This window comes from Phalacrocorax aristotelis, chromosome Z, assembly GCF_949628215.1.
Source record: "Phalacrocorax aristotelis chromosome Z, bGulAri2.1, whole genome shotgun sequence".
In the NCBI taxonomy this organism is placed as follows: Eukaryota; Metazoa; Chordata; class Aves; order Suliformes; family Phalacrocoracidae; genus Phalacrocorax; species Phalacrocorax aristotelis.
This window is the reverse complement of record NC_134311.1, coordinates 69022444-69040272: the sequence shown is the minus strand read 5'-3', so window position 1 is coordinate 69040272 and position 17829 is coordinate 69022444. Positions and strand designations below refer to the sequence as shown.

Below are 17829 nucleotides of genomic sequence, written 5' to 3'. Positions count from 1 at the left end.
CTGCTCTGCATTATCACTGTCTGTCACTTTTCTAACATGTGTTTTACTGATGATGACTGAAGACACATTTAGATTAAAACCAAAATGCCTTTCACTTCCAAAGTGTTTTTCCTTTAAGTAATTCACCCCACTAAGTAGCCCTTGCTACAGCAAATGGTAATTACAAACTTTTTACACAGTTTTACATCTCCATTATTTAATAATTACATCATTTATGCTCCATCATTTGTCCTGAAATTCTTGCAGACTATTACCTTGCAAAACATGGGGTTTTCCTGCTTGTTAAATTTCCACATTAGACTTGTCTTATGAACCATGGCTGAACCATGCCTGCATACTCTGATCACTGCTAGTGATCCTCCCTGAAAATGAATGATCAACAATTAAGTCCTCTTCACCAGTGAGAATAACTTCATTATACACAAAAAACAAGCAGTAAAATAAATATGGATCATCATATTCAGCTCAAAGATGAAGGGAAAAGACTAACCATGTTTAAAAGTCTCTGTTGCGTAATACATAGAGTATAAAAAATCACAAAGCTGAAAAAACCAAAATGTTACAATTATTGAAAACTACACCTCTGACATGTTATACACAGGATGGAAATAACTACTTTTAATCTTACAAGAAGGTTGTAAGTAACTAGTAACTCAGAAACACATGTCCCCATGTGAAGGGGACAATAGAAATAAATTAGCTAAATATCAAAAACTATCATAAGGAAAGCAAAGTTACTTGCTTTATTTCAAGAAGTGAGCCACAGATATCTATAAAAAACTGCTATGTTAATTTTCTTCTCTGTGCACAAAGCAGTTGATGGATGATAAATTCAAAAGACAAATGTTTGATGAAGTTCTACTTATATAATTATTCAAATTTCAAAAACATGTCATGAAGGAATAAAATATTATTAATTCCATTAATTACATTTAGAATTCAGAAAAAACATGTAATTATTTTATTTTCATTCAGATAAGTAACTTTATGGGAAAGAAACTACATTGCAGCAGTAAGAAAGCAATTGCTATTTTTTTCCTTTGTAGTGATTTGAAGCACTGAACTGTGTTTGCAAAAGAGCTTTCAAAATCATTGGATATTTAAAAAAATATTTTAAAGCATACACACATGTGCTTGCACACCCATACATAATATATACATGATTTTTCTTACAGGCTTCTGTAAAGCTGGTGTCATGAGACAGATGGGATAGGGTTTGACTTCCTAAAATGTCCTTTAATTTTCTTCCTGAGTTGCTTTGGGGTGGTTGCAATCACCAAGATCCATTCCCACTAATAAAGGGTTTTCCACGTTAACATGCCAAAGCAAGGAAACTTAATTCCTTACCTTTAGACACAAATGATAAGGTGATCAAATCTTGAAACAATTGAACAAAAATTCATAGGAATTTAGCTGCTGCACTGTCCAATTTTGTTTGCATGAATGCCTAGGTGTGTAAAAAGTCAATTACAATTGAAATTTCATTTATTTGCTTTTTGGTTATGTTTGCCATTCCTGGGCTTTCCATATCGGGTTCCTCTCTCACCATGGAACAAACTGTTAAAAACATTCCTTGAAAGGGATTGTTGAAGAGAGCTTCTGAAGGCAGCTGATCACAGGAAGCAGCTGCATAATTCAAGAAACAGAATTATATTAATCTTAGGTTCCATGTATCATATTATGCAGCAAAATATTAAATTTTATTTGCATGGCCTGTACATATAAATGCAGTTAATTTGATGCTATATAAGCAGTAAAGTCTGTCAGGTACACTTATTTCTTGTTTCAAAATTAAAACTATTTTTCTGCACTTCACCTGGCCTATTCATGTAATATAATGCATTAATCTTTTAAAAAGAAAAAAATTCAAACCAAAGCATAGAATTTATTTGATTTAAAATATCTTAATTAAAAATATGCTGTACTTGCCTTTTAAAGGCTTGGGCCTTTTGTTCTTCCAAATATGATGAAGAAACCAAAAATTTATACCTATATCTTAGAAAGGCACCTTTCTCTAAATGGAGGATAAGGACTTCTCTGTCTCCGTAAGATTCTTCTGATGTGTGCAGAATGTATGGATTATGTGTCTGCAACAGGTATGAGCTTTAGTGAAAGAATTTTCTGCTACCATCCAATGGTAAACTGACCAAAAGATGGAATAAGTTAGTTTCATTTACATATTTTGTTATCTACCATGCAGGAGAATTCTTATCACAGAAAATGTGATAATTTTCATTTTTAAAACGGAAATGAGAAAATAATTTATTAAATTGTTACGAGCATCAAGAATTTTATTCAAGGTTATACTAAAACTTCAAATCCTCTACTGAATTTCAAATGCTCTACCAGTGAGTTACTAGTACTTGTATAAGAAAGCATTTTATATCAGTAAGTACTCGCTATTATAATTGCTGTTGAAATAGCTGTTTTGAATGGTGCAGCCTGAGCATCTGTATCTGGTATTGTAAGAGAGAAGTAACAGTATGGTGAGAGGTAAAACAAGAGACAGGGCAGAATGAGCTTTACTGTCAGAAGTCATCGATGAAAAGAAGAGAGAGAAATAGTGATGTGGTATACAGGCTCTTTACTGACACTTAAGGCAGGTCTACCTTAGTATATATCTAGACTAATGCTACTTCAAACTCAGTGAGTTTTTTTTTAATGCTGCTATATTGACCATGTGGTTTTGTGCATACCTGATAGTCCAACCATCATTTTGCTTGGTTTTAATTTTAAATCTCATTCATATAACATTTTTCTGGGGTGGAGCAGGACATCTACCTTCCCTCTGGGAAAGGAATTTCAAACCTGTAATATGCAAAAACACTAAGCTATCCAGATAAGCATGTGCCAAACATCCATATGCCAAATAGCTTACAAAGTACTTTTACAAAAGGAACAGCTGAAGGGTTTTTTGGCCTGCTACTCTACACATGACTCAAATGGCCAAACGGGACAAGCTCTTGCCATTTAAGCTCAAAAGCATTTCCAACAGCTTCTACCATCACTCTGGAGAATGAGGAGACAAAAGAATGATCAGAGTTGCTACAGTAAAAATCTGACAAAACACATAATTCAAAATGTGTATAAACTGCTTTGAAAACGAAATGCACACATGAACCTTTATAGGAAAGAAGGATTAGGGCAGTAGATGAAAATAAGAAGACACATCATCAGACATGAAGAAGGAAATAAATGGAAAAAATATGGGTAAGAATAATTCTGACTGTGGGAGAGAATAAGAATCAATGGAGCAGAAAGAATTGGAAATGGGAATAAAGAGTAGGACAGCTGGAGAAAATCAGAGGCAGAGTAGCACACTATTTTAGATTCTTACTATTGGTTTGACCATAGAGCATTGTTATATGATTTGAATTGATCCATCAGTAATAGTAAGGCAGTCATTGCTCCACCACACAAGTCCTTAACAGTTATAATTCCTGCCATTTGTTTGAAGTGCTTATTTGTGCCACATCTTAAAGCATGCAGAGTTGGATGGCTTTTTTCATCTTTCATTAGTGCCTGTGTTCAGGCATTCTATATTAAACTTCTTTACAGAATTTCACTTATTTTAAGGCAGACTGTTTATTCCCATTTAAGTCTTCTATTCAGACTGCATATGGATAAAAAAGAAACTGTTTATGAATAAGACAAAGATATTGTTAAACAAAATTGTATTTCAGTAGCCATTAAGCACAAGCACAACATTATCCCTGCTATTATCAGCAACTCTGATGTCAAAGAAGGAAAAAAAAATCTTATGGGAAATAGCCCGAGAACAAATTTATTCTGGCATAAGATGAGAAAAATGTGCAACTTGTAAGATAAATCATTATTGCAGAAAAGAAAGTCTACACATATCTTCTTATAAAATTAAATTATGTGTACTAGCATGTTATTATATCATGATTTACCATTGTTTTGTTTTTAAAAGGAGCAACTGGGCATGCTAGCCCATGGTCTCTCCTTTGTCTAGCTACATTAACATCACTTTAATGTTTTTTCGACTATTTACATCATCAGTTTTACCCTAACAACTGCAGTGGGTTAAAGAACAACTGTGGAAGCCTAATGTTCTACCAAGAACACTTCCAATGTACTGTATGCTTGACCAATGTTCTTATTCAACATAATGAGAAAGAATAAGTATCCAAGGCTTTTAAGTGCTGGCATTAGTTGCAAGGATGCTAGCCAAATTCCAGATCATTTAGTTACATTGTGCTTGCTTGCATTCCCACTCCACCCCAGAAAAGACACAATATTCTTCACTTTATACCTAAAAAAAATATAATTGAACAGAATTGTTAGTGCACAATAGCTGTCCTACTGAAAGAAAAAGCTGTTGCATTTCAATAATAACCAAAAGGATTCTAGTTACATTGCATGCATTCTTTAATAATGCTAGACAAAGGGTACAGTGAAAGAACATAATATGGTACACAGTTAATTACCATATATTAAATGATGAAGATAAAATACACATAACACACAGAAACAAGTAGGTTGTAAAAGGCCTTTAAAATCATTGAGTCCAACGGTAAACCTAAGAGTAACAGGTAATCACTAAACCATGACCCTAAGCACCACATCTACATGTCTTTTCAATACCTCTAGGGATAGCGATTCAACTATTTCCTTGGGCAGCCTAGTCCAATTTTTGACAACCTTTACAGTGAAGTAATATTTCCTAATATCTGATCTAAACCTCCCCTGGTGCACCTTGAGACCATTTCCAAGAAGAGGCTGACACGCACCTCACAACAACCTCCTTTCTCATAGCTGTAGAGAGCAATAAGGTCTCCCCTCAGCCTCCCTTTCTCCTTCAGCCACTCATCATAAGACTTGCGCTCCAGACCCTTCACCAGCTTTGTTGCCCTTCTTTGGATACACTCCAGCAACTCAGTGACCTTGCTGTAGTGAGGGGCCCAAAACTAAACACAGCACTCAAGCTGCGGCCTCAACAGTGCCAAGTACAGGGGCACAATCACTTCCCTACTCCTGTTGGCAACACAATTCTGGGTACAAGGCAGGATGCTGTTGGCCCTCACGGCCACCTGGGCACACTGCTGGCTCACGTTCAGCGGCTGTCAACCAACACCCCCAGGTCCTTTTCTGCAGGGCAGCTTCCCCAGCCACTCTTCCCCAAGTCTGTGGCGCTGCATGGGCTTGTTGTGACCCAAGTGCAGGGCCCAACACTGAGTCTTGTTGAACCCTACGTGGTTGGCCTCAACCTAGCAGTCCAGTCTGTCCAGATCCCTCTGTAGGGCCTTCGTACTCTCAAGCAGATCAACACTCCTGCTCAACTTGGTGTCGCCTGCAAACTGACTGAGGGTGCACTTGATCCCCTCATCCAGATCATTGATAGGGATCTTAAAGAGAACTGGCCCCAACACTGAGCCCTGGGGAACACAGCTTGTGATCGGCCACCAACTGGATTTAACTCCACTCACCACAGCTCTCTGGGCTCAGCCATCCCACCAGTTTTTATCCCAGCAAAGAGTACACATGTTCAAGCCATGAGCAGCCAGTTACTCCGGGAGAATGCTGGGGGAAATAGTGTCAAAGTCTTTACTATAGTCCAGGTAAACAACATCCACAGCCTTTCTCTCATCCACTAAGTGGGTCGCCTCGTCACAGAAGGAGATGAGGTTAGTCAAGCAGGACCTGCCCTCCATAAACCCATGCTGTCTGGGCCTGATCTCCTGGTTGCCCTGCACATGCCATGTGATGGCACTCAGGATGATCTGCTCCATAACCTTGCACAGTACTGAGGTCAGACTGACAGGCCTGTAGTCCTCTGGACCCTCCTTCTGACCTGTCTTATAGATGGGTGTCACATTTGCTAACCTCTAGTCAGCCGGGACCTCCCCACTTGGCCAGGACTGCTGATAAAGGATGGAAAGTGGCTTGGCGAGCATTTTCGCCAGCTCCCTCCGTACCCTTGGGTGGATCCGATCGGGCCCCAGAGGCTTGTGTGTTTCTTAAGTAGTGTAGCAGGTCGCTAAACATTTCCCCTTGGATTATGGTGTCTCCATCCCGCTCCCTGTCCCTGTCTTCCAGCTCAGGGGGCTGGGTGGGTACCCAGAGAACAACTGGTCTTACTGTTAAAGGCTGAGGCAAAGAAGGCATTAAGCACCTCAGCCTGTTCCTCTTCCTTTGTCGCTATGTTTCCTTCCACATCTAATAAAGGCTGGAGATTCTCCTTAGCCTTCATTTTGCTGCTAATGTATTTATAGAAGTATTTTGTGTTGTCTTTTATGGCAGCAGCCAGATTAAGCTCTAGCTGGGCTTTGGCCCTTCTAATTTTCTACCTGCATAACCTCACTACACTTTTGTAGTCCTCTGAGTTGCCTGACCCTTCTTTCAAAGTTCATAAACTCTCCTTTTTTTCTCCTGAATTCCATTTCCATACTAACTGATGCAGTCTTGTGAGTATTCCAAATAGTATTCAATAATATGTCAGGCAATTTTAGAAAAAGTAATGCATCCATGAAATGATATATTTTGTAGCTTCTGGGAAAGTCTGGTTTCATTAATGTGATTTGTATCTTACAAAAACACTGCACCAGAGACTGAATTCAGCTGTGCATGGCAAAAACTCACCTACCTGGAGAGAACTTTTATTCATCTACACCAACTGCATAACCATTCTGTGCATTTAAAAATGACTACAAGTAAAGTCTTCACATACGTAAGTTAATTTCTAACTGTATTATGACATAGATGTTTACGTGGATGTGGGTAATTAATGGGTTTGACTGAAGACATCCTTTGCCAGTATGTTTTTCAATTTCCTATGGTAGAGAATTAGTGAGTCAGAATTTCAAGGTTCTGTTCAAGCGATGGAACTAAGGCAACTTGTGTACCTCGATGCCCTTTGTTCCATCCCTAATGGAACCTTCTTCTTGGGTAGCTATCTGTGCCAGTCATATCCTTTATGAATCTTTATCAAATTCCAGTATCTAAACTTTTTTTACCCCTTGCCTATTGTCTTTCCCAACTACTCCTAGCATCCCACTAAGGGATCACAGTCTGCATCCCGGAATCTCCACCTTTCTGATGGAAAAAATTTACCATACAGGTATTAAAGAAATCAGTAATAAAAAGGAAAATAAACTATTAAGAAGAATGACGTGCTCAAAAATAGGTAATCGATTCAGTGGAATCGCAGTGACTTCTTTAAAACAGAAATGTTTTTAATTTCCATTCCTTTGTTTCATACACTTAAGGCTTTATCTACATGCCAGTCTTTAATTTCCCTGTAATTTACTGTGTCCTTAAGACATGTACATACTCATTATTTAGAGACATTTTAGTAAGCTTCCACTTCCATTTCTTTTGCTTATGTGAATTTTGATTCTGTCAGGTAGTTTGGCTCCTTATTTCCATCACTTATGTTCAGCTTTTACTGTTTTCTTACTTTCTGTATGAAGTGTTCCGTAGCTTTTGAAATGGTTGAGAAACACTGTCTATCTTAAAGCCACAGAATCTCTCCAAGAACTTTCAACAAAAGGCAGTAACTCTATACACTTAAAAAAAAAAAAGTCCCTTATTAAATCTCTAAGTATTCTTACAAATGAAATCAAACAGCATCAATATTTCAAGCATTATTCAGCATTATATGCCACTACCACTGTAGTGGGTAGTGATTTCTGACAAACAGATCACACTGGTGATACTGAATTCTCACTTGAAGCTGAAAAATTCTTCAGACCTTGGCTTAAATGTGGAATTGCTATAATTGAACTGAAAGGAACCATATTGTCTTAGTACAACAAGCAAGTTACAGTTCTGTGCAATAGGTTACATTATGTTCCTCCTTACTTGGTTACCAATATGGAAAATAAACAAAACATCACTCAGCCATAACACTACACTTGCTCCTCATATTGGAAGCATTTTGCCATTTCTTCTTCATAATGTCAGAATTTCTCTGCAGTTCTCTTGCCTTAATCTTGCCCAGTAATTTACTAAGATTTATTGAAGTTGAACCTACATACTAATAATCCACTTTGCAGTACAGTAAACAATCCACCCAGTTACCATATTTTCCTGCACACAGTGTACCTGGAATTTTCCAGACTGCATCATAGGTTCTCATCAGTATTCGAACACAGGTGACACACTTGTTCAAAATATAAAGTGGCTACTTAAGCAGTAACTGCAGTTCTTGGATATATATTGTACGTAGCCACATTAGCACTGCCAATTGTTTGTTCTACAACTGCTTAAAGCAGGGGACTTTTTTTACAGTATTTGTACAGCACACTCAAATCTTAGCATTATTCATGTATATAGTAAAAAGAGCAGAATATGCCATAGGAACCACAGTTCCTCTCCAGAGACACCATCCCTCAAGCCCAAAACAGGGAAGGAGAGAGAATAAAGACAGACAGGTAAATGTATATATAAAATACATCTATTATACAGCCAGTGGAAGCAAGACAGCACTTGAAATATCAGTTCAACCTGCAAGACAGGTGTCTAATATTCTTATTTAAAAATAACAGAACTACTAGAGCACGGAAAGCAATGAGCAGAGAATGCAGCTTCAAAATACAATAAACAATGTACTTCACATAACAAAAGGTAATATAATTTGTTCATATAAAGCCTGGTCAAGCTATGGAAGTCCTTACCACAGACCACTGTCAATGTTAAACATTTACACAGATTCAAAACTCTCTGCTGTTTTCATGGAAGGAAAATTTAATTGTACTAGCTTATGTGGATGCAGAAAGTCCTTCACCACAATCACTGTTGGCTGGGAGAATGTTCTGTACTATAGCATCTTACTACATGCTAACAGGTCTTAGTATATGCTTTACCCTAACTTCTTCCCCAGATTTTGTTACTGATCATTGTCAGAGACAGGAAACTGGACCAGACAAACATCTGGTCTGAATTAATATAGCTGTTGTGGCAACAAAGAAAACCAAGGTAAGAGACAGGACAGAGTTCCAGAGTTGTGGTGTTCTAAATGTCAGTATGGCCAATGGAACCGAGAGATGTAGCTAGCAGCTTTGGAAACGTGCGGTGAGCTCAAACCTCTAGATTGTGGCTTTTTGTTTAGGGCTTGATCCTCTTACGTCCTCAGTACTGACACTTACAAGGATCCAGAGGTGACAGGAGGAAAGTATATGTGCAGGATGAGTATAGTTGTAACTAAATTTCAAAGAGGACATGATAATTTTATCCTGCCAGATGGAATAAATAATGTTAAGTAAAATGAATAATCATACCGGGGAGATAAAGGTGGGAAAAAAAAGCCCTATCAGAAGTGGAGGCTATTTAGCCTCTCTGTAACTTTGCAAGAAAGAGACAAGGCAAGCAGACAATAAAGAACATAAAAGTACACACACACAAAAAAATCAGACTTAAGTAAGCTTATAAACAATCTTAGTGATGCAGCAAAAAATTCTGGTGCAAAAAGCAAACTCCTGAATCCACACATTCTTTAATTACTCTGTATCAGCTTAGTGATACTACAGTCTCCATAGTTTCAATACAAATGCAATTTAATTTAAAAATTCAGACACTTCTCCATCTGACTTTGCTTAATCTTTGTTGCATTAAGATGAAATCATTCCTCCTAATCAACTCCCCCTTCAGTTTAGAATCTTGAACTTTTAAAAATATTTTGATTGCCCTTTTGTGATTAAATCTTAAGTTTATTGATAATAACTTTTTTTTTGCCCTTCTATTCCCCATGCATACTACTATTACATCCAGGTGATTCAAAACTAATACTCACAAAAGCTCTAGGCTTTTTTTTTCTTCATACAAGCAGTTTCTTTCAGGAGGGCAAAAGGAATGAAACACAACAGATAATCCCTGGCACTTCAATTTCTGTGCTCAACAGATTGCTGTTTGATGTCTTCTATTCCTCTGACCATTATAAATACAACCTATGGACAATTCTCTCCTCTTTCAGAGGAAGTCCACAGGAAGATGCTTGAAGTTTAAAATACAGAGTTTTAGGTGAAAAATTCGGATGGATTTCATAGCCCAGTATTCCTGCCTAAAAGCTACATTATCCAAAGTGCAGTGTCCTGAGGAAGATCAGTTTGGAATTTCCAGAACAGTCCCACTGGTGTTCCTAGCAGAGAAGTAAGAAATTAACAGAACACAGAATAAATAATCTTATTATTTTAAAAATGTGTTTTCAGCAAGGGTAGAATCAGGGAAACAGTTAACTTACTTGTTGTTTACAGTACTTTCCTTTAAACACTCTCTGGACTTAGCTTTCACAGCGCAGAACACAGACATCTTTCCAAGTTCTTAAATTCAGGGAAAGAACAAAGTAAGATTTATTACTACATTATTCCGTCACTACTCAGAATTCTGTAAGAAAGCTACATTAATTTCTTATGAGCTAAGACAGACTTAGATGAAACAGCAAATCACTACTGAATTTAAATGAGAGAAATTCAACATCTTTCTCTAAAATTCCAGCTTATTTGACTAAGATTTTATTATGTCCTCTCAGCAGACAGAACAATCAATGTTATTTTTAAACAACATTAGCTGTTTAGATATCCATTGCATATGATAATGAACTTGAAGGAATATATTCCATAAAAAATTGTTAAATATACAGGACATACCAGCTTTTCAAAATCAGAAGCAATAGGGAAAAACGTTCTACACTTTATATAAATCAGTTCTGGTTTGCATTTTTTGCATTTTGCAACATACACTTCTGTTAATGACTACTTACAGCAAAATTTAACTATATATAAATATAAATATGTGTGCATTGATTTCTGGAGCTGAGGAAAAAATTCCATGAGGAAGCTAGAACAGATTTGTTCTTTCCACTGACATATCAGAAACATGCTCTGACAGTAGATACTCTCACTGCAAACATTATAATGAAAAAATATCAGGTTTTTTTCCCCCTAAAATGTGGGTATTTTTATAACTTAACATATACACAAAACTCTAAATCTTTAAAAGGACATACATATGAATTTAAACAGCTGCCCTGAAAGTAATTCCCTTAAGTTTCCCGTTACTTGATTCATTCATGTGCCCCTAATTCTACAATGACCTTCTCAAGGTAGAAATGACTGGTCAGTTACACATCTACTCTTACAAAACTCAGGAATTTATTTTGAAAGCACAGCCCCTTTAAAAGCAGAGATTTAATCGGAAGACTTCTAGAGGAACAGAATGCATAATATTCTAAGTTGTCTATCTCAACTGTTAATCATTGTCACTTTTGAAAATTAGGTTCAGTTTGTTGTCTGCTGGTCATTAACTAGATCTTCTCGTTCCTGTCATTTCTAGATTAATCTTTTAGGATTCTGTTTTGCACTGAAAGGTACCTGAAAACTTAATTAAGTCAACCATAGATCTTTTCCAGAGAAAGAAACCGGCCAATTTAAATTCCAATGGCATACACTGTATTTTCCACATGTAGTTATCTCCTTTACGGTCCACATTTTTGTAAGACAGTCTTCAAAACAGGGGCACCAAAACTACACATGATATCTCAGTGCAATTCTAAAATGAAGATGACCTAATACAAACAAAAGCTGAGCAAAAAACAGCATCAGCGAGCTTTATTTCAAACCAAACTCGCATCTCCACACTGGCATACAGCAGAGCCACGGGCAGCTGTATTGGCACAGGAATGCTTCCGAGACTTCTTACACAAACACTAGCGCTGAAAAGCATCATCGTAAATGTGTAGTGCACATTTAAACTGGCAGAGCTTTTTTCAGCAGTTTTTGCTCTCCCTCCCTCTTTCATACAGGGCAGACATAGTAATTTTGTGCTGTTATGTGACCTGATTTGGTAAAATTACACCAGATTAATTTTTTTTTTCCTTTTTCCTGCCAGATTGTTTTTTCAGCCTAAGAGTGCCCTGCTCTACACCATCTGCACTAGCACAAAGAGCAAATTCAGGAACAAGCAGCCTAAGGCTGGGATGGAATGGGGAAGTATTGACTTGAACACAAATCGAACACGCAGCTAGACACGCAGGCAGGGATCCAGGGGAGGCGGCCGGGGCAGGCAGGCGGCACGGCTGAGGGGCCAGCCGCCCGCCGACGCTGACAGGCCTCACGAGAAATGGCAGAGGACGATCGAACGGGCCGCTGAATGACAGGGGGCCATCGCCCACCCGGAACTAGAGGGATCCTGCCGCACCCAGTCACGAGCCCCGGGTGCTCAGCCGCCCCCTCCTCAGCCCGCTCCACACGGGGACGGACGGACGGACGCCCCGCCCACTCGACGCCTGACGGCTCCGCCGGGGGGGCGGTTGGGCCAGAGAACGGCCCGGCGCGCGCCACCCCACCGGTGAGGCGGGCACGCGCTCCTCCTCCTCCTCCTCCTCACGGCGCCCTCACCTTCCTCCTCGTCTCCCCGCCCTGGCCACACCCGCGGCCCCGCCCCACCTGAGGCGCATGCGCAACTTCCCCCCCGCAGCCTCCCCCCCGTCCCCCCGCACTCGCGGTGGGTGGTGGCGGCTGCGGCGGGCGGCCGTGCCTTCCCCTCCCGCAGTGCGCGTGCGCCGTGGCCGGTCGTCGTGGCAACGGGACGCGCTGCCGGGCTGTGTGAGGGCTGGGGGCCGGGGGCCGGGGGCCGCCTGTCGCCTGTCATCTGTCATGTCGGAGATTCTGTGCGAGTGGCTGAACGAGGATGTGAAGCTCTCCCGGAGCGTGGGTGAGTGGGGCCCGTCCCGGTGCTGTGAGAGGGGACGGGGGCTCGGGGAGGGTGGGGGAGGCCGGTGCGATGGGAAAGGGCGGGGGCTCGGGGGGTGCCGGCTGCGGTGTGAGGGGCCGGGGGCTCTGGTGGGGTGCCCGGTGCGATGTGAGGGGCCGAGGGCTCGAGGGGCTGGGGGGCAGCTGGCTCCCCTGCCAGCGCAAGGGGCTGGCGCAGGGTCAGGCCTTCGTCCCCTTGAGGCATTTAGGGGGTTCCCCGCGGCCAACTTCCGCTGAGCCCCCAGCCTCCCTCGCTTCCCCGCGTCCCGGTACCGCCCCAGGCACGTTTTTAATCTTCATGTGCAAGACAGTGATTTTTGAGGTGAAGTTTGGTTAAGCTTAAGTAAAGTTTTTGAAGTTAATTTTCCTCGAGGGGCAAGTGCTCTCAGGAGGCATGAGGAGCTCAAGCTTCAACTGCTAATAAGGACTCCAGAGGATAAAAATATTTTAATATGTTTGCAAAGCAGTGCTTTGTTTTGAATGGCAGGTGTTGTGCTGGCTTTGGAGAAGCATTTGTTCCATGAGGAGGGAGCAACTTTCCATGGAAGAGAAGCATATTAGATCTAGCTTTGTTTCTGTTTGCGTTTTTTACAGCAAATTTAGTAATTATCACTTACAGATATTGCCACAGTCCTAATGACAATTATGACAATGTTTACTTTTTAACATTGAAAAGGAGAATTAAATTATTTCCTACAGTTTATGTTGCAAAATAACTACACTGAAAGCAGATTTATTTGTGACTTGAACACTAGTTAATGCTAGATCAAGCTCCTAAAATTCCTCTGAATTATTCAATAAAGCTTGGACTTAATTTTGTTATAAAAATAATAATGAGTTGTATTAACATTAATGTATGCATTATTTTAATTTTTTTTAAACAAACAACAAAAACCCCAACTTAGTTCCAGGATCATTTTCAGAAGAATTTTCTACTGGCTACCTCCTAGGAGAACTTCTACACAAATACGGTCTTCAGGATGACTTTAATCAGTTTTCACAGAGCAGGTTAGTACATATGGATAACATGTCTCATATAGAAATTAGACAAAATATTTCTTTTTCAGTTAGGTTTGCTGATGCAGAGTGGGAAAGACATCTAGAATTTATCAGTAGGTCAAAAGCTACTTGTATTTGACACATGGATTAGTTTCATATTTCAAGAGAGATTGTTCATACTGCTTCAAGAAAATAATGTGTTTTGATTGTAAATGCGATAGTATCAGGTTAGACCAAAAGTTCAACAAGCCATTCAAGGATGTCTCTAAGAATGGAGATACTGACACTGTCCCCATGAGCTGTGTAGAGGCAGGAATCCAGAGGAGTGGTGTGGTAGTGACCATTATATCATCACTAAAATGAAAATGGTGGAGATGCACTCTCAGGCTCTGAGAGAAGCCCTGGTGGAAGATCATATAAGAATTCATAAGTTTACAAGTAAACTGATGTAATATCCACAATGAAGAAGAATGGAAAAACAGGGAGTTGAAAAATCTTGTACAGATCTTTGAGCCTTGGTATGTTGATGATGCAGTTCATGGGATTCTTTGGCTTATGCTCCATTTTGGCAGACCGTGGTGTACAGGTATATCAAGTGTGCCAGGCTGTATACATCCTCTTGAAGTTCTCTGAAGCTCTATGTTCTTTGCACTTCTCATTTATTTATACCCTTTCCTATCCAAGTCTCACCAACTTGTAGAGAGCAGCTTGAGCACAGGTAAAAAAGGCAGCCAAAAAACACAGCAGTTTTGTGGCTTTGTTTCTAGGACTTCTAGATCTCTCAGGAACTTCTAGCATCATTGGAGAATTCCTGGTAACTCTTTGAGGAACTTTAGATTGCCTGCTGCTGCTGGGAAAGGATAGCTTCAGGAGGCTTTTACTTCTAGCAAGCTCTAGCAGCTTCTAACAAGTTCTGTCAACTCTTCTGATTAGAAAGGTGCAGTTAGTAAAGAGGTACTTTGGCAGGTGCAAGAAGAGTTTAGAAACTACTTAGTGTAATGCATGTTCAGCAAAGGTGGTGATGCATGACAGGGCATGAACCTCAGTACCCACTGGAGCAACTATTCAGAATGTCAGAGGCCTCAACTCAGATTGTTCTCCAGAGAAAGGAGGCAATTCTCTGTGTTTCAGGCTGTAGGGAATGCGCAGAGTCTTTAATTAGCCTTGAGCAGGAGGAGGTGGTGGCTTTACCTGCAGAGGTGTGTGCACATGGAGGATCTGTGTCACGAAGTCAAACTGCTGCTCTTCTATGTGGTCACCAAGGATACTGCCAGAGAGACCTGGAGCATATCAAGGGTGGCTCTGCAGGCAAGTCAAAGGCATGGGGCCCAGGTGGTTTTTTCCTCAATTCTGCTGATGAGGTGGAAGGGCTTGATGTGGAGCAGATAGATTCTGCAGGTCAACAAGTGGTTGTGTAGTTGCTGTTCAACAGCAGAGATTTGTATTTTTTGGTCATGGGATCCTCTCTGAAGATGGAGCACAGGTAGGAAGTGATGGGGTCGCCCTGACTAGGTGGGCAAAAGCATATTTGGCAACAGGCTGGCAAACCTGGTGAGGATAGCTTTAAATTAGGAATAGAGGGGGAAAGGAGATGATTACTTTCAAACAAGTGAGGAAGTGATGACCTAGACTGGCAATCAAGAGGAGGAGGGTGATAAGAGTAAGGGGGGCAAAACAGTACAGAAGGCTATCGATCCCAAATGTATGTATGCAGTTAAGGAAGTGCTGAGGAGACAGCATTATGGGAGAAGCATTCACTCTTTTTCTGGTAAATCAGTACAACTGGCTGCCTCTCTGAAATGCCTGTATGCTAATGCCTGCAGCACAGGGAACAAACAGGAGGAATTAGAGGCCTGTGTGCAGTTGCAGGCCTATGGTACATTTGAATCCCACCACAGAGAGGTGGTGGGATAGTGTATACAACTGGAGTGCTGCCATGGCTGGATACAGGCCCTTTAGGATGGACAGGCTGGGAAGGTGAGGAGGAACGTTGCCCTTTATGTGAGAGGGCAGAGAAAATGCACAGAGCTCTGCCTTGGGGTGGGTGATGACCTATTAAGGTCTTATGGGTTAGGATTAGAGGAAAGACCAAACTGGGTGATGCTGTGGTGACTGGCTGCCATAGGTCACTTGGGCAGGAAGAAGTGCATAAGGTTTTCTTGGGACAACGGGAAGAATTATCATTTTCGCAGACCTTGGTCTGAATAGGAAACCAACCAAGCTGGATCTGCTGGAAGAGAAACACCACCAGGCACAAGCAATCCAGGAGGTTACTGAAGTACATTGGTGATAACTTCCTGAGAAATGTCATTGAGGAGCTGAAGAGGGGTGACGTTCTACCAGGCCTACTATGTATGAAGAAAGGAGCTCAGGCACAGCATTGACTGAAGTGACCATGAGATGGCAGAGTTCATGATCTTGAGAGGAGTGAACAAGCTAAATAGCAGCATCACAACTCTAGACTTCAGAAGAGTAGACTTTGGCTTGTTCAGGGATCTTATTGGAAGCATCCTATGTAAAATGGTCCTGGACAGAAGAGGGGTCCAAGGCAGCTGGTTGATTTTTTTTTTTTTTTAATGTCTTTTTTTTTTCTTCCAAGGATCATCTCCTCCAAGAATAATATATCTCAATGTGAATAAAACTGAACAAAGGCAACAGGAATGAATGAATGGGAGAAGAAGGTGCTACTGACAAAACTCAAGCATAAAAAGGAAGAATACAAGATGTGACAGCAGGGCCAGGTGGCCCAGGAGGAGCACAGAGACACTGTCTGAGTGTGCAGGGATGGCTTTAGGAAAGCCAGTGCCCATTAGGAATCAAAACTGGTGAGGGCAAATGGAAAGGCTTTCACAGGTATCTCCACAGCAAAAGGAAGGCTAAAGAAAACATGAGCCTAGGGACACAGGACCCAGTGAAAAAAAAAATCAGCACTTACATTGAGGAAAACACTACTTGTGCTTCTGAATTTTTTAGCATTCTTCCCAGGGCTCTGAAATCTCTTTTGACTGACCTTAGACCTTTTGTTGTGACATCATTTGTACCCACGTGAAAGAGCAGGAATAGTCTGAGGGTTGTACTAAACTCTCTAGTCTTGTGCTGACATCCCTAATTCAGGCCCCAGGGAGGCTGCAAACTTCCCTGAAAAGACGGTCCAGTCTGCAAATGGGTGCTTCTGTTCTGCACAGGAGGGAATCACCAATGACCATAACTCACTGTTGTTTCTTTTCGGCACTCGTCTTAATGCAGATTTTGTTATGAGGGAATCCTTCTGGTGAGGAAATTCCCATGCCTTCAGTGTCTGTTGGGGGCCTGAAAGCAGCTTTGCAGATACGGGCCTGGAGGTCCTGGAGCAGAACAAGTTGACCATGAGCCAGCAATGTGCCCTTGCATCAAAGAAGGCCAACAGCACCCTGGACCACATTAAGAAGATATGGCACTGGTGAGACCACATCTGGAGTGCTGTGTCCACTTTGGGACTCCAGTGCAAGAAAGATATGGATGTAATGGAGATCACCAAGGGTCTGGGAGTATCTGGCATATGAGAGGGAGGAGGACTGCATGTGATGTTCTGTACCATGGTACTCCATGACTTTCTAAAGATAATTTGATGTTTTCATCTTTCTTCATTATTTTCTTTTCTAAACATTACTGACATTATTCTTTTGATAACTTTCGAGAACTGAGGCAATGTTTTCTCAATTTAATGATGTTTCTTCTGCACATTAAATCAATTTTTACTGTGTAATAGTCATTGTATGGTCCTGAAATCTTGCAAGAACCTGTACCTGCCTAATCTTAGTACCTATAATGTAATACTTTTAAAATTTGGAATGTGCTATTAAGGAAAAGGATATTATTCATGGATCATTTAGTAATCTGGTATCACTTGAATATGTTTTAGCCTGGCCCGAGGCAAAATCACAGCTTTTGGGAGAAATGTAGATTCCTTTTTTAGGATAGGCAACTGTAATCTAGAAGGCACTGACAGAAAAGAATGTGGGGTCATTGTGACTAACTAGTCAAGGTCTACTTAACTATTTTAGCTGTTTATGTTGCACAGTTCTTGGACATATAAGCAAGGGAATAATAATTGAGTAAATGATATAACTTTTTTTAAAAG

The 17829-nt window shown here is 40.6% G+C and overlaps 2 protein-coding genes across 5 annotated transcripts in view; one reads left to right on the top strand and one right to left on the bottom strand.

The window, feature by feature from the left end:
* The window catches only part of PRLR (prolactin receptor), a 187872-nt gene extending 175471 nt beyond the window's left edge, over window positions 1–12401 (bottom strand). The window contains exons 1-3 of one of the 3 annotated variants that reach the window (XM_075079162.1): window positions 12357–12392; window positions 11331–11524; window positions 10202–10280 (exon numbers count right to left, since the gene is read on the bottom strand). The gene's annotated coding sequence lies outside the window, so the exon portion shown is untranslated. The other 2 variants (XR_012658046.1, XR_012658045.1) reach the window with 2 other exon arrangements.
* A 63-nt stretch (window positions 12402–12464) lies between these two features.
* SPEF2 (sperm flagellar 2) overlaps window positions 12465–17829 on the top strand; it is a 74747-nt gene continuing 69382 nt past the window's right edge. For both annotated transcript variants that reach the window (XM_075078728.1, XM_075078727.1), the window contains exons 1-2: window positions 12465–12672; window positions 13616–13718. In XM_075078728.1, the coding sequence (XP_074934829.1) occupies window positions 12615–12672; window positions 13616–13718 (161 nt within the window). In that variant the 5' untranslated portion in view covers window positions 12465–12614. The remainder of the gene's footprint in view (window positions 12673–13615; window positions 13719–17829) is intronic.